The 17670-nt window shown below is 42.5% G+C and overlaps 1 protein-coding gene across 3 annotated transcripts in view; it reads right to left on the reverse strand.

The window, feature by feature from the left end:
* The window catches only part of Pogz (pogo transposable element derived with ZNF domain), a 45920-nt gene that overhangs the window by 20236 nt on the left and 8014 nt on the right, over positions 1 to 17670 (reverse strand). For all 3 annotated transcript variants that reach the window (XM_005084302.4, XM_005084301.4, XM_013123809.3), the window contains exons 2-5: positions 10472 to 10596; positions 8156 to 8314; positions 2868 to 3043; positions 545 to 653 (exon numbers count right to left, since the gene is read on the reverse strand). In XM_005084302.4, coding sequence (XP_005084359.1) covers positions 545 to 653; positions 2868 to 3043; positions 8156 to 8314; positions 10472 to 10595 — 568 coding nt within the window. In that variant the 5' untranslated portion in view covers position 10596. The remainder of the gene's footprint in view (positions 1 to 544; positions 654 to 2867; positions 3044 to 8155; positions 8315 to 10471; positions 10597 to 17670) is intronic.

Here is a 17670-nt window from a genome sequence, read left to right on the forward strand (position 1 = left end):
AGATTTGTGACTTTGCATTAGAAATATTCTTTCAAGATAACAAACAACTGACTTAATCAGCAGATATTGGTGACTAGATAAACTTTATTTTAACTCACACAGGGTAGTGAAAAGCTAAATATAAAAATAAAATTATTACCCTGGTCAAAGGATAGAAACTTTTTTTTTTGGAGACAGTGTCTCTCTGTGTAATAGCCCTGGCAATCCTGGGACTTGCTCTGTAAACCAAGAAACAATTTTAATTGGGCTTAAATTGGTTTTTTGTTTTTTCAAGACAGGGTTTCTCTGTGTAACAGTCCTGGCTGTCCTGGAACTCACTTTGTAGACCAGGCTGGCCTTGAACTCACTGAGATCCACCTGCCTCTGCCTCCCGAGTGCTGGGATTAAAGGCGTGCTTTATCACCACCTGGCAGGTTTAAATTGTTAAGATCATATTTTAAATTTTTCTTTAAGTACATGCTTTCAAATGAACTAGAATATTTTGAAACAATAAGAACAAATATCTGGATGCCAGGTTATTCCAAATGGGTAAACATTCCCTTACCTGGGACCAGTGTAATTGGTCTAACTGTTTGTCCTTGCTGTACATTCAGCACAATTCCAACCTGATTCATTGCATTTTGTACAGGCCGAACATTCCTTACAGGAAATCCCTGTATTAAAAAGCAAAATGACCTTTAACACAGAAAGCAGCTAGCCCTGACACTGACTACAGTATGAATGACAGCCCTATATTCTTACCCAATGGCTCTCTAGTCTCTAGACTTACATCGTCCAAAGGACTGAAATGCAAAAACTTAGGGAGTTCTCCCATGCTAGATTTTTGTGAAGTGTTTGTTTTTTGAGATGGGTCTTGCTATGTAGCCTACACTGCCCCCAAACTCCTGTGTTTGCAAACATCTTTATTTTGAGACAGGGTTTATAATAGTCTAGGTTGGCCTTAAACTTGCTATGTTGCTCAGGCTAGCCTTGAATTTATGACAATACTGCTTTATTCTCTTAGGAGCTAGATTTACAAGTATGCACCACCACACCCACCCAGCCTGTTTACCAAACTATTAAGTAACAAATACCCCTCAACTGAAGAGTAGATGGAGAAAATGTGGTACATTTACACAATGGAGTACTACTCATCGGAAAAAAAACAATGGAATCTTGAAATTTGCAGGCAAATGGATGGCACTAGAAGAAACCATCCTGAGTTAGGTAACCCAATCACAAAAAGACAAACATGGTATGTACTCACTCATATATAGATTTTAGACATGGATCAGGAGAGTGCCAGCCTACAATCCCACTGCTAGAGAGTCTGGGAAACAGAACCTTCAGCCAATACTGATGGAAGCAGAGGCAGACATGAACAACTAAACACTGAGCTGAACCCAAGTAACTCGGTGACAGAGAGGGAGGACTGATGAGCATAGGGGTCAAAGACTGGGCTTGTTTAACCCACAGAAACAACTGACCTGAACAAAGGGGAGCTCTTGGACCCCAGACTGATGGCTGGGAATCCAGCATGGGACTGATCCAGACCCCCTGAATGTGGGTGTAAGTGAGGAGGCCTAGGCAATCTATGGGGCCTTGGGTAGTAGATCAGTATTTATCCCTGGCATACAAATGGACTTTGGGTGCCCATCCCACAATGAGAGATGCTCTCTCACCTGGATTCTTGGGGGAGGGACTAGGCCCTGCCCTGGGTGAAATGACAGACTCTGGATACCCCCATGGAGGGCCTCACCCTCCCTGGGGAAAGGAGTAGGGACTGGGGGAGGGGGGGGGGTTGAGGGAAGGCATGGGAGGAGGGGAGGAAGAGGGACCTGGGATTGACATGAGAAGCAACCTTGTTTCTAATTTAAATAAAAAAAGACCCCCCCCAAAACAACAACAACAAACTATGTATCCACAGACTGGATACATAGAGAAAAACCAAAATCACTAACAGTATTTAATTTAATATTTCAACACATAAATAATCCTTGTTTTATATGCTGCTCCCAAAGCCCACTTTAAAGGTCACAAACCTCTAATAAATTAATAAGATTATAGAAATCAGGAAGCCTCCAGCAGAGAGAAGCACATGCCTTTAAATTCCACTCTGACTTGGGCTTTCAACTTCCAATCACTACACTGTATGGTAAGCCTTCCTTCTTCAAAGACATGTATCTTCAAAATCAATGAATGTACCCTAGGGGATAGAAGCAGTCCAGGCAAACAGGAACACTTGGAAGGCAAGTGTGAGAGCTTTAAAAAAATTAAAATTTATTTTACGTGTATGTTTTGCCTGCATACATGTATATTCACCACAGGAGTGCCTGGTGTCTACAGAGGTCAGGAGAAGGCAACAGGTTCTGGAAGTGAAGTTCTGTAACAACTATGAGCTGACATGTTGATACTGGGAATTGAACCTGGCTGGGTCTTCTGCAAGAGCAACAAATGCTCTTGACTGGTAAGCCTTCTCTCCAAGTCCTGTGTGAAGACTCTGAGGCTCCTCCTCCCCATTTTTAGGGTCAGGGTTTCTCTGTGTAGTAGCTCTGGTTGTCCTAGAACTTGTTTATGTAGACCAGGCTGGCCTTGAACTCACAGAACAACCTGCCTCTGCCTCCAGAGTGCTGGAAGTAAAGGTGTGCACCACAAATGCCCAGCATATGAAGGCTTTCTAACTTTCCCAATGATTTCTGCCTAGACTTTAATCAACTACAGTGTTTGGACAGGAAATATGCAGGCATGATGCTATATTGGGCATTCACAAGGAAGAGAAGTAAAGAGAACCTCAGTTCAACAGAACCATTTCTAATGGTGATGGCAGAGACTCTGGAGGCTCAGTCTTTACTTCCTCTACAGGTTCCAGAATTCAGAGTCCTACTCACCTGGGTAGTGATGAATATAGGTTGTGAAGCCACAGGGGAGCTAGTCACATGATTGGCATTCTGCATGACCTGGACAGGTCTCAATACTGGTTGAGTAACCATTGTTCCCAGACCTGGTGCTGGATTCTGGGTCAGAATGAGTGGCTGTCCACCTTGCTGGACCAAAGTATTACCAGCTAAAGAGCAAAAGGGAGGAAAAGCAAAGGTAAACAACACAAAAGGGATATTAGAGTATTGGTAAACTTATACTCTATAAGAAACATTACTGTCTTGGTTAAGAAATGGTGTCTCAGATGCCAAAATTACTTAGCTACCACTCAGACCGGATGTTATCATACTCAACAGAACTTAAGCTTCACCCAACTCTATACACAGCTAACAGAAAACAAGTGGGTCGGGGCAGCTCACTAACCTTTACCCACGTCTTAACTAAGGCTGAGAGGTGACACCAGTTCCCATCTTCACACCAACGACTTAAGTGACCACACAATTCTCCCCCATCAGCAGAGCAAAAAACCAGAAGACCTCCCATATTTTAGGTAAAATCTATTTGTAAGAAGGTAATACGTTACTGACTAATCCCCTTCATTACTTTTTACACTTATTTAGTATAACGTGTGCTTAAGTATGTGTTCCATGTCCAATGTGTGAAGATCAAAGCACAACTTCTGGGAGGCAGTGTTCTCAGGTCTTTAGTCATCCTGCTGGCCCTAAATAGGTAGTTTGATCCAAACAATATCAGACATTCTTCTATAGGAACTATCAACTGTGGTGCTTTCAGTGAGAATGGCCCCTATAAACTCACATGTTTGAATGCTTAGCCCACAGTTATGGAACAGTTGGAGAAGAAATGGGCGCCTAGCCTTGTTGGACAAGGTGTTTTTTGAAATAGCCTTATTATAGCCCAGGTGGGCCTCAAACCTAGCCAATATTCCTGCCTCAGCACCCTAAACGCTGGGATTACAGGTAATGTATGCACAAATTGATTCTGACACTCACTGTAACTCTTTTTTTTTTTTTTTTTTTTTGGTTTTTCGAGACAGGGTTTCTCTATGGCTTTGGAGGCTGTCCTGGAACTCGCTCTGTAGACTAGGCTGGTCTCGAACTCACAGAGATCCGCCTGCCTCTGCCTCCCGAGTGCTGGGATTAAAGGCGTGCGCCACCAATGCCCGGCTCTCACTATAACTCTCTAGAAGTGAAATATCAATGTACCTTTTTAAAAGCATTTATTAATTACGTATACAGTGTTTTGCCTGCATGTATGTCTGCACACCAGAAGAGGGCACCAGATCTCATTATGGATGGTTGTGAGCTACCATGTAGTTGCTGGGAACTGAACTCAGGACCTCTGGAAGAGCAGCCAGTGCTCTTAACTTCAAGGTACTTTTTTATAATCTATTGTTAACACATTGAACAAATAATGGGAAACATAGTCATTAAAAATGTCAGAAAGGAGTTGGGTAAGGTTTATATAAGTGAGTTCCAGGACAGCCAGAGCTACACAGAAAGACCCTGCCTCAAAAACAAAACAAAACAAACAAACAAAATTGAACCAAAGGGCAGAAGAGGTAGCTCAGTTGGCAGAGTGCCTACCCAGCACACATGAGGCCTTTGGTTCAAAGGCCAGAAGTACACAAGTAAGGCTTGTGTTACATGACTGTGATCCCAGCATGCGGAGTAAGGAGTTCAAGGTCACTCTGTTGCTATAGCGAGTTTGAAGCCAACCTGGAAAACAAGCCCAAGCTCAAAAACAAACTAGCAAACAAACAACTGCATGTGCACACACCTGTAAATCTAGTACTTGAGAGACAGAGACAGAAAGATCAGGAATTTAGGGCCAGCCTAGGCTATATGAAACCCTACCACTAAATCAAAACAGAGGTCTAGAGAGAAAGTTGGCTCAACAGTTAAGAGCATTTGTTGCTCTTGTAGAAGATGTGGCTTTGATTCCCACTGCAACCATCTGTAACTCCTATTGGAAGGGATCCAATGCCTTCTTCTGACCTACAATGGATCCAGGCAATACACATGGTGTACAGACACTGTGCAGCTAAAACACTCATGCATATAAACCAAATAAACTAATTAATTTAAAAACAACACAGACCGGCATGGAGACCAATTTTTTAATCCCAGTACCTGGGAGGCAGAGGTAGATAGATGAATCTGGGAGTTCCAGACCAATCTAGTCTATAGAGTAAGTTCCTAGCCAGAGTTACATGGTAAGACACTTTCAAAAATAACAATAAAGCAATGAAAGTTATAAGTAACTATTAAGACAGTCACTGCATACTACAAGAAAAAAGTAGAGAAAAATGTAGTTTGTATGATTCTATTTTTGTAAATAGTATATCACTACACATAGTATACAATAGTGTATAAAAGTAACTATTTGCATAAATGAAGAATGACAAATAATCATTTCACATGACAGGACTGTTAATTTTTCCCCCTTTTGACTTTGTTGCCTAGATTTTTCTGTTTTTCTTTTCAACTCCATTTTTTTCTTTAAGACAAGGTCTTGCTATGTAGCAGATTGGCCTTGAACTCACAACCCTGAGTACTATGATCACAGGCATGTACTGCCACACCTTGCAATCACTTGTGTGTGTGTGTGTGTGAGAGAGAGAGAGAGAGAGAGAGAGAGAGAGAGAGAGAGAGAGCATGTGGAGGACAGTGGCTAGCCTCAGGTGCTGTCTGGCTGGTTTTGGTTTTAGCTTTGTATTGAGACAAGGTTTTTCACTGGCCTGGAGCTGGATGAGAGGGCCAAGCTAGACAGTGAGCTCCAAGGATCCACCTCTTTTCATCTCCTTGGTACCCAGGACTTTACATGGGTCCTGGGAATATAACTCAAGTCCTCATGCTTGTGTGGCAAGCACTTTAATGAATAAACCATTTCCTAAGCCCCTGCTCTTCTTTTTCTGTGATAGGGTCCCAAGAAGCCTAGATTAGCTTCAAATTCACTATGTAACCAACAGTGACCTTTAACTTCTGATGCTCCTGCCAACTGTGGAGTGCTGGGATTACCGAGGTGTGCTACCACATTCAGTTTATGTGGTACTGGGGACCTAACTCAGAACTCTGTCATATGTATGTAAATGTACACACACACACACACACACACACACACACACACACACACACACACACACACACACACACACACACAAACTCAGTTACATTTCCAGTCCCACATATTATTCTTACATCAATAAAATTTCTAAAGGAAATGCCTTCTTAGGCGGACAAAGCAGAAGGAACCAAATTTACAGTCAGCCTGGATCGTTTAGCTAAACTCTACCCCAAAATAAACACTTAAAAGGAGGCTGGGAGAGGCGGGCAGTGGTGGCACTTTACATGGGTCCAGCACTCGGGAGACAGAGGCAGGTGGATCTCTGTGAGTTCAAGGCCAGCCTGTCTACAGAGCTAGTTCCAGGACAGCCAGAGATGTTAAAAATCAAAATTGAAAAAAAAAAGGGGAGGGGGCTGGGAGATGGGACTATAGCTCAAGGGTTGAGTGTTTACCTTAGAATGAGTAAGACCTTATATTCAATCCCCAGTGTTTGTCTGTCTGTGGGGGGGGGGACCATGCTCAGTTCCTAATAACACACACACACACACACACACACACACACACACACACACATACACACACACACACACACACACACACACACACCAAAAACCATGTAGGTTTGAGACCAATCTGGGCTACATACTGAGTTCCAGTCATCCAGAGCTTACACATAGACCTCAAAACAAATGCATAATCTGTCTGTGGGGGGGGGGACCATGCTCAGTTCCTAATAACACACACACACACACACACACACACACACACCAAAAACCATGTAGGTTTGAGACCAATCTGGGCTACATACTGAGTTCCAGTCATCCAGAGCTTACACATAGACCTCAAAACAAATGCATAAGTGAATAAAGAAAGGAAGGTGCTGGGGAGGTCCTTCTGTATGTGTTTCTCTTATTGGTTGATGAATAAAACACTGATTGGCCGGAAGGCAGGAAGTACAGGCAGGGCTAAGAGACTAGGAAAAGTCTGTGGAGAGGACACATAGAGAAGCCACCAGAGGGAGATTCCATGTAGCTATGGGGGAAATAGGATGTGCCAGGCGTTCTCTGGTAAGATAAGGCCATGTAGAAATACATATTAATAGTTATGGGTTAATAATTAAGAGAGAGCTAGCCAGTAAGAAGCCTGAGCCATTGGCCAAACAGTTTATAACTATTATAAATCTCTGTTTATTAGGGGCAAAGCGGTTGTGGGACCAGGCAAAAAGAAACTCCACCTACAGGGAGGGAGGAAGCTAATTCTTTTAGCAGTGCAATGAGGTGATAAAAGCATATATCACTATGAATCCTAAAATGGAAACTGTCAGGAATCATTTTCGGTGTGTAGAAAGTCACCAATAATGAAATTCAAGCTGGGTATTGGTGGCACAAGTAGAGGCAGGAGAATCAAAGAGTTCAAGGTGAGGGCTGGGGATGGCTTAGTAATGAAAAGAACATATTTTGTTCTTACAGACAACCCAAGTTCAATTCCTAGCATCCACATGGCAGCTCACAACCATCTATAATTCCAGTTCCAGGGGCCCCCTTAAAGGCATCAGACATGCAAGTGACATACAAACATACATGTGGGTAAAACATCCATACACATAATATATACATATTTTTCAAGAGTGAGTTACTGGTCAGCCTGGGCAAAATAAGACCCTATTTCAAAAAACCAAACCAAAATAACGAAACATAGTTTCTCTAATCAATAAAACACCCTAAAAATGGAATTCCTTCACAATATCCTAGCAATATCCTAGCAGAAAACAAGTCCCTTTAATACCAAGGAGTCAACAATCAAAGAAACCTCTCAGAGAAAATAGAGAACATGAAGCTGCCCTGGGAAAAGTCTTTAACCAAATCCAAAAGCAGGATTCTTCTAATGGGGGGGGAGAGGAAGGGAGGGAGGGAGGGAGGGAGGGAGGGAGGGAGGGAGGGAGGGAGAGAGAGAGAGAGAGAGAGAGAGAGAGAGAGAGAGAGAGAGACACACACAAAACCAACCAACAGCCCCAGATCTCTAGAAGAGTTAGCAATGTTGAGTGCATCTTTTCTATTCCAGAAAATATCAAGCAAGAATCTGTTGACCTGACTCAAGATGCAGCGCCAACCCAGCACTGAAGGAACACAGCATCCGCAGCATTCCTTCCATACCAGAGAACAGTTCCTAGAGAAGCCTCCAGCTATCCCAGAAGACTCCCAATAATCCCACTTACCATTGTTGTTGGCAATTAGTGTGACAAGAGTCTTCTTTGTACTGTCGCTGTTCTGTACCCCACTGCTACTAACAGAAGTGGGTGCAGAGAGGTGCCCAGCAACAGAAGCATGGGCAGCAATGGGCACCGGAGCTGAGACTGGCTGCTGGCTCACAGAAACTGTGGGGAAGGGAAGGCATAGTCACTTGGAGACAGGGACAAGGGACACTAAAGGATTCTGCTTCTTCTCTTTCCTTTTACCTTGTTTCAACAGTCAAAAAGTTTCCTACTTCATTCAAAACTCCACAACTACTGATATGATTTTTCCTCCTAATAGTTTCTCAGCCTACATTGAGACACAATCTCTTTGGTCTTCACATCTTCTCCTACTGCTATGATAAAACACCCTGACAAAAGCAATGTAAGGGAGAATGGGTTTCTACAGCTCACAATTTCCATTACAGTTCATCACTGTAGGGAATTTAAGGGTAAGAGCTTGAAGCTGCTCATCACACTACACTAAGCCAAGAGAAGAAGAAATGAATGCGTGCATGCTAGTGCTCGGCTCACTGACCCCACTCCTAACAATTCAGAAGCCTCTTCCTAGGGAATGAGGCCACCCACAATGGGCAGGTGGGTCTTCTGACCCACCATGTCTGTGGAGGATTATCTTGGTTACATTAATTGGGGGTGAGTCTCTGTACATTCTAGCTTGTAAAACTAACCATCATACGTTCTCTGTCTTACATTTCCTGGTTAATTGTTAGGTCACTACAAGGCTGAAGAGATGGTTCAGCAGTTAAGAGCACTGGCTGCTCTTCCAGAGGACCCAGGTTCCATTCCCAGCACCCACATGGCAGCTCCACTGTTAACTTCATTCCGGGGGATTCTTCTGGCCTCTGTGTACACCATGTATGCATGTGGTGCAGATATACATGCAGGCAAAGCAACCATATATATATATATTTTTTAATCTCAGCAAAGTTAGATCACTGATCTCCAAGCAGGACTTGAACATTTTGGTTTCTACAGCACGGCTTTAGGACTCCAAGATTTAACATCACCACTACTACAATTTATATCCTTCATAACAAGCCACCTGTAAAACCTGTACTGTGTGTCTTTTTTCAACCTAAATCAATGCTATCTTCAGGTCTCAAGGAGAGAGAAAAACAAACAAAACAAAATCCAAACTGGTATAATTTAGGAGAAAATGCCTACTTTATGAATTCAGAGTAATCAAGAATTTTACCCCTGTATCACTGATAAAATAAAGTAACAAATCTTAATTTATGAACTGACCACTAAGACAAACACAAAGAATCTTTTCTCAACTCATAAAGGAAACCAAATTCAAGAAAACAACAACTACACTGTGACTAGGGACACAGATCCGTTCTGATACACCACTTTATATCCTTGTTCCATAGTTGATAAACATTAGTTAGTTCAATCTTTCAGAGTTTCACGTGAACTAAATAGATTTTTACAAATTTTAAGAAGTAGGCACTCATATGCTACAGCATGGAAAAGGTAATACCAATGCCCAATGCCATAAAAAGGCAGCCATCTCTCTTCTTCTCCCCGCCTCCCCTGTACCCTTCCCCAGGGTCTCACTCTATAGCCCCTAGTTGGCCTGGAACTCATTATGTACCTGTGGCTTGAAGTATTCTGTCTTAAGCCTCCCAAGAGTTAGAATTATAGGTGTGAGTCACCATGGCTTTCTCTGGTTTCTTTTTTTGAGACAAGGTCCCATGCATCTCAGAATGGTTTCAAACATGCTGTATAGCTGAAAATGACCTTGTGTTTGTAATCCTCCTGCCTCCACCTCCACTACTAACATTACAGGCAAACACTGCATAACTGAACAACATTCCCCAGTCCTCTCTCTGAATTTTTTTTTTTTTTTTTTTTTTTTTTGGTTTTTTGAGACAGGGTTTCTCTGTGGCTTTGGAGGCTGTCCTGGAACTAGCTCTTGTAGGCCAGGCTGTCCTCGAACTCACAGAGATCCACCTGCCTCTGCCTCCCAAGTGCTGGGATTAAAGGCATGCACCACCAACGCCCGGCTCTCTCTGGATTCTTAAATTCTTTCTTTATATCACACATTTTTTTTATTGTGTATACAGTCTTCTGCCTGCATGCCAGCAGAGGCACCAGATCTCATTCAAGATGGTTGTGAGGCACCATATGGTTGCCGGGAATTGAACTCAGAACCTCTGGAAGAGCAGTGAGTGCTCTTAACCTCTGAGCCATGTCTCCAGCCCCTATATCACAATTCTTAACAATTCAATATAATCAATACAGACAACAATCTAAGAACAAAAGAGCTTTAGTTACCTGGAGTAGTTTTATCCACTGAATTGTAATCTTCAACTACAGAGTCCTCAATGACATCACTAATTTTCTGCCACGGCTCCAGTTCCTCCTCCTCACATTCCATAAACAGGTCGGTGTCCGCCATGCTACAAGGAAAAAATGAGTAAGATATTGACCCAGAAGTAGATCAATATTATACCAAGTGTTGTAGGGAAAGATCTTACATACCTGTAGCACTAACTACACCCGCTTAGGCATAGCCACAGATATGTGGGAGAAGGCAGGGAGATAAAAAGCTGGAAGAGACACTCCTCTCTTAGGGTTCCAGTCAAGACTCAGAGACCAGCAGAGCACTGACCTCAGTTTCTCATGTAAGTGACTTCCCCCTCAATAAATACTATATGACAACCTACCATGTGTAGCTCCATATTCCACCTTAAAGTGTGAAATGTTTGTTTGAAAAAGGGCATACTAAAAAATAGGCTAGTCTGGCACTTACTAAGTTGCCTACACTCGTCCTCAACTCAGGGCAATCATCCTGCCCCAGCTGCCAACTGCTGGAATAGTGTGAGCCACCATCTATAGCTGCAATTTTCATCCTTGAATATCAGAATCCTTTCTACATCAAATCTTTCAATAATTGGGCTTATAAAAGTTAAAGATATAATACCATAGGAGCCAGGGTGAGGTAAGCGCAGTGGCATGCAAGGATACGGTGAGGTCTTTTTATTATTATTACATTATTTAGTATGTATATATGTATGTATACAGGTATGTGTGTCACAGCACACATGTGGAGGTTAGAGGACTACTTTCAGAAATAGATTCTCCTCTACTATCTGGGTCCCAGAAATTAACTCAGTTGTCAGGTCTGGCAGGAGACACTTTTATCTGCTGAGCCATCTGATCGACCCAATAATTTGTTTCCCCCTCTTTGAGACAGGATCTCACTATATAGTTCTAACTGGTCTTGAATTTGCTATGGCCTTGAACTCATAAAAAGCTACCTGTCTCAGTCTCCCAAGTGGGGAATTAAAGGCATATGCCCAAAATGGCATGCTATAAGTGACGGAAAGCTAAAAGGAGGCTAGGCTATAGGGTGGGAGGGATTGAAGGGGACAAGAAGGGAAAAGCTAGGAAGATAGGGAAGGGCCAGAGTCCAGTTCCCAGAATCCATACACAAAACAGAACAAAACTGGGGCTACAGAGATGACTCAGTGGTTAAGAGCACTGGCTGCTATTCCAAAGGACCCAGGTTCAATTCCAGGCACCCACCTGGCAGCTCACAAATGTCTATAAACCCCAAGATTTGACACTCTCACACAGACATACATGCAAGCAAAAATGCCAATGCACATAAAATAAAAATAAAACAAGTCGTGGTAAGGTACTTTTAATCAAAGCACTGGAGATGGGTAGATTCTGAGGTCTCACTGGCCAGCCAGCCGAGACTAGACAAAACAGTAGCTCCCCCCCTGTCTCTCTCTCTCTCTCTGTCTCTCTCTCTCTCTCTCTGTCTGTCTGTCTCTGTCTCTGTCTCTCTGTCTCTCTCTCTGTCTCTCTCTCTCTCCTCCCCCACCTGCTGCCCTCCCCTCAAGAATACAAGTTTTAGTAGGAAATGCCACAATGAAACCTAACACTGTGATTGCAATGTAAAAATATTTAGTGGTGCACTCTGCACAGTGCTGGCTGTTGTTTGTTGTTGCTGTTTGTTTTGTTTTTGAGATAAAAGTCACACATGTAGCCCTTGATATTACTATGTAGATCGGGCTGGCCTTGAACTCAGAGAAATATTACTATTTCTGTCTCCCAAGTTCATGTCTGACTCAAGTTAGTTGTTTATGTTTTGTTTTCTTTGTTCATTTTGGTTTTGCTGAGACAGTGTCTCTTTATGTAGCCCTGGATTTCTTAGAACTCAGTAGTATGTAGACCAGGCTGGCTTGAACTCAAGAGATGCACCTGCCTCTGCTTCCCGAGTACTAGGATTAAAGGCGTTCCCCTCCATGCCCAACTTTGACTTGATAGTTGTCATTAGAGTCATATGAGAAGAAAGTCTCAGTGAGGGACTGCCTATATGCATGTCCTGAGGAACTCTTAATTTCTCATTTATATATGAGAGTGTTCTGCCTGCATGTATGTCTGTGTGCCACTTGTGTGCCTGTGCTCTTGGAGGCCAGAAGGTATCAGATCCCCTAGAACTAGAGTTACAGATGGTTGTGAACCTCTATGTGGGTGCTGCTAACAGAACCCCAGACCTCTGGAAGAATAGTCAGTGCTCTCAACCACTGAGCCATCCCTCCATCCCCTTTAAGTTAACTGCTGTGAGAAGACCCAGCTCACTGTGGGCATCACCATATTTCCTAGACAGGGGGTTGCTGAACTGTGGACCTGTAAGAAGAGCAGAGCACAAGCAGGAAGGCGAGCATGCATTCATCTATTTCTCCTCTGTTCTTGACTATGCACATGATGTGACTAGCTGCCTAAGTTCCTGCCTACAATAATGATACGCTATAACCTGGAATGAAATATTGGCTGAAATAAACCCTTCCTACCTAAATTGCTTCTTAAAAAGATTTACTTTGGCTGATCAGTGGTTGCACATGCCTGGCAGATGGATCTCTGTGAATCTGAGGCCTGGTCTACACAGCTAGTTCCAAGACAGCTACGGCTGTTACACAGAGAAAATTTTGTGTCAAAAATAAAAAAAAAAAAAAGATTTACTTGTGTGTATGAGTGCTTTTGTCTACATGAGCACCCATGTTTGTCTGGTGTCCACAGAGGTCAGAAGTATAAGGAATTAATTCCCTGGAACTGGAGTTAAGGGTGACTGAACCACCACCTGAGTGCTGGGAACCAAACCTAAGTCTACTGCAAGAGCAGCAAGTACGGAGGCGAAAGCCTTTAATCGCAGCACTTGGGAGGCAGAGGCCAGCTTGGTCTACAAAGCTAGTTCTGGGACAGCCAGAACTGTTACACAGAGAAATCTTATCTCAAAAAAATCCAAGCTGGGCATTGGTGGCGCTCACCTTTAATCCCAGCACTCGGGAGGCAGAGGAAGGCGGATCTCTGTGAGTTCGAGGCCAGCCTGATCTACAGAGCGAGTTCCAGGAGAACCTCCAAAACAATACAGAGAAACCCTGTCTCGAAAAACAAAACAAACAAACAAACAAACAAAAAATCCAAAAAGCAGCACGTGCTCTAACCGGTGAACATCTCTCTAGTCCCTAAGGTGCTTTATGTCCACATATGTTTGTCATAACAGCAGAAAGGAAGCTATGACTGTGGCTACTGAAATTCTGCACCTAAGTAAGGTAAGAACCCCATTTGTCATACTCTATTCCTGTTTAGGAATTCGGCAAACTGTTTCTAGGACCCTGGAGTCTACTTTTAACTTGCAAACACTGCCTACATTATGCCTCTTTCAGAGACAAAGCTTTCATTTCTGTGCTAAAAAGAGCTGCCGCTGTGTGTACTCAAGTATGGGCTGAGAAGGGTCAGTTTCTTTGTCTTGAAATGAAACTAATACTATCTTCAACGCTCACACAAAGTCTTCACTGCAAAGATTATCAGCATCCTTAGCATCTTTCTGTACCAAATTCACAAGCCTGTAACAGCAACACAGGAGGAGCTAACCAAACCATCCTGTGATCAATGTATAAACCTGGTAGCCGTTTCTTTGGGCAATGCCCAATAGATGGTGCTGTCTCCTTTGAAAATGTAAACCATCCCACAATGACTCGATGAGTTAGGAACAACCAAGAGCTCAGTCTGGAAACCTGTTTTAACAGATAAAGTGCTTAACTTGAATTCTAAAGGGCCTCTAATCATCTGTGCCAACACAATTAAAATCTTCAAAATGTAAAGAAAATTCAAGAGCGGGTGGGGGGGTGGTGGTGTTACTGCTGCACACCTTTAATCCCAGCAGAGGCAGGTGGATCTCTGTGAGTTTGAGACCAGCCTGGTCTACAAGAGCTAGTTCCAGGACAGCCTCCACAGCCACAGGGAAACCCTGTCTGGAAAAACAAAAAAACAAAAAAAACAAAAAAAAAAAAAAGAAAATTCAAGTTATCAAAAAGCAATTTCCTTCCTTCTTTTCTTATGTAGAAGAAACATAGAATTGATGAGTAAGCTGTTCAATCCAGTTAGCAGTAACTGCTGACTGAAAGCATATTTTATTATATTTAATCCCCAAAAGGTATCTGGAAAGACAGTGAGTCCAAGATTTTCAAACATGCAGTACAGTCCTTGATTCTGACCTAGAATGGCATCTCAGTGTCTGACCACTCTTTCACTTCAGCATGGGTATCGTTTAGGGGAAAAGAGAGACTGTAGAAGGTACCAACCTAAATCAAATACTTGCTGAGCTTTAAAATTAGCATCCCTGCTGGAGCATCCCAGTTCATCTTCAGGACTGGGTTGGTAACTAAGGAAGGAGGTCAGCAGTGGGGAGGGGAAACAATGGAATCCCTGTAAACCTAGCCTCGAGGGTCTAGCCTTGAGGGTGTGAATCCTAAACCAGTGAGATTCAAGGCAGATGGGGCTGGTGAAGCAGTCAGGGTTAAGAATGCAGAACACTGCCACAAGAGCACTCAGTTTTCAGTACCCATGGCAGGTGGCTCACAACTAACTCTAACTCCCTCGCTCTGTGGGTACCTGCACTCATGTGCATATACCTACACACATACACAGATGGAGATGGAGAAACAGCTAAGGTTGTCCTTCACACACATGCATATACAAACAAGCATATCCACACCAAAAAAAATTTCAGCAATATGAAAAACTGTTGTATTTAATAAAGACACTCAAAAGATAAGCATTCCCTTCCGTGATCCATGGTATATACTTTTGTACTGTTTCTGTTGGCTTGTTTTTAGAGAAGGCCTCTTCCTCTTCACACAGTTCTGGTTGCTGTCTTACAACTCACTATATCAGACTAACCAAGCTAGCCTTGAATTCAGAGTTGCACCTGACTCTACATCACGAATGCTGGAATTAAAGGCACTATCTTTTATTTAAAAAGAAAGTGTTATCAAATATGTAGCATTAAAAATGTACATATATAGTCAGGAGTTGGTGGTGGCACATGTCTTTAATCCCAGTACTCGGGAGGCAGAGGCAGGCGGATCTTTTTGAGTGCGAGGCCAGCCTGGTCTACAAAAACTAGCTGTTCCAGGACAACCTCCAAAGCCACAGAGAAACCCTGTCTCGAAAAACCAAACCAAACCAAACCAAAAAGTACATATATTGCCAGGCAGTGGTGGCCTGATGGGGGAAATCCTTCTGTGTGTATATGCTGTCTTATTGGCTGATTAAATAAAGCACTGTTGGCCAATAGGGAAGCAAGATAGGTAGGCCTAGGGGTCGAGGAGGATTCTGGGAAACAGAGGCACAGTCAAAAATGATGTAGGACACCAGAGGAGGAAGAGGTCCAGACCCTTTCTCTGGTAAGAGAAGACCATGTGGAAATAATCAGATTAGCAGTTATGGGTTAATAATTAAGCCAGAGATAGGCAACAAGAAACCAAGCAAACTATAGTGTTTCACGTGTTATTTGGGGGCTGCGGGACCCAGGCGGCTAGCAGGAAGACTATATGTTACATATGGTGTCAAGAGTGGGATCACGAATTTCCACGTGGAATGACAAAAGCTTAACAGGGATTTTAGAAACAAAAGAGCAGAGAGAATCATGGCTTCTTAGTAGCAGCACTTTTCTCAGGTGGGCTCTGTTTTGCTAGAGACAAGTAGACTCACATGGCTCCCTTAAGGGAGTCTTCCTGACTTGGTATAAGCAGCAAAACAACAACAACAAAAACAAAAACAATAAAACCCCCCCAAAAACCTGCAAGGCTCTTTTAAGAGGCCCTGCCAACAATTGAATGGTGTGCACAGCAGCTGGCACTGGCAGTGACATCTCCAAGCCAGCACAGACTAAGGCAGTGAGCACAGCTCCCAATGCTGGTGGCACACTTGCACCCGCCATGTTGGGAAGGCAGCAGCTGCTTCTGCTTCTGTTTTAACTTTAGCAATGTTGTTTAGCAGATAAAAAACATGTGGCCAGAAAAACAAAGATTTACAATAAAGTCAGATTCAGATAAAGTAAAGCCTCTAAAAGGTTTACAATGCGTTTAAAAGTATACATAGGTTTGAGAGAGAAAAAGAAACATGATCGTGGTAAAAGAAATAGAGAAGCTGGACTGTGGTGGCGCACGCCTTTAATCCCAGCACTGCAGAGGCAGAGGCAGGTGGATCTCCACAGAGAAACCCTGTCTCAGAGGAAAAAAATAAATAAATAAAAGTAAAAGAAATAGAGTAATAGAAATGCCACTAAGGATGGAAAATACACAGGAAGTCTGGATACTATATGCTATTGTATTGTTGTTCCGTTGTTCAATTGCTAAAGAAGGAGCAACAACTACCAAAATACACTTGATTATGGCTGCTGCTGAATTAATCCAACTTACATTTGAAAATGCCTTGACTTCAAAATTTAAGTGTAAGGATATGTTACTTTGGAAAAGATATTTTATTTCTGTTTCAACAGAAAACGGAAATCTGTGGATTCCTTCCAGGTTTCTGTGGTTTGATGAACCAAGACCTCCCCCCCCCCCGCCCGAAGTAGTGGACAGCTAAGATGATGCAGCCTTACAGACCACGAAAACAAGGACTTAATACAGGTTTCTGTGTTTTGTCATGATCCCCATGTTATGGACCCCCTATCAGCAGGAAGCAGTTTGGAATGAGCAGCGTCCAAATTCCCAAATATTGTTTATAAATCTTTTGTTTTCATTTGAATGGGGTTGCTTATAATTGGTTAATGATCACAACCAATTTCTTTTTAAAGGTAAAAGGGGTATTATGGTATGGAAATGATACTTTGTATTGGTATGGTTTTTCATTTATTGATACAAATTCCAGGTCAATTTTGTGATGTGTATATTTCTGCTCTTGATTAAGTATTGTGCTTATACTGATCTTTTAAAACATAATGCATAATTAAATACAGACTATAGATAGTTACTTATAATAGTCAAAATTTATAGTTAGGTTAGTTAGGTTTTCTAGATACAGAGATATATTTGAGATAGTCTTCAAACCTTTCAAAGACCTTCAGAAAATGGCATTTAAAATGGTTTAGGGTTTTTCTTGACAATGAGAAATGTCTGCTCCTGGCAGACATGGAATTTGCTTTCAACATGGCAAGATTAGCCATTAGGGCA

Source organism: Mesocricetus auratus, unplaced genomic scaffold (assembly GCF_017639785.1).
Source record: "Mesocricetus auratus isolate SY011 unplaced genomic scaffold, BCM_Maur_2.0 Super-Scaffold_100009, whole genome shotgun sequence".
In the NCBI taxonomy this organism is placed as follows: Eukaryota; Metazoa; Chordata; class Mammalia; order Rodentia; family Cricetidae; genus Mesocricetus; species Mesocricetus auratus.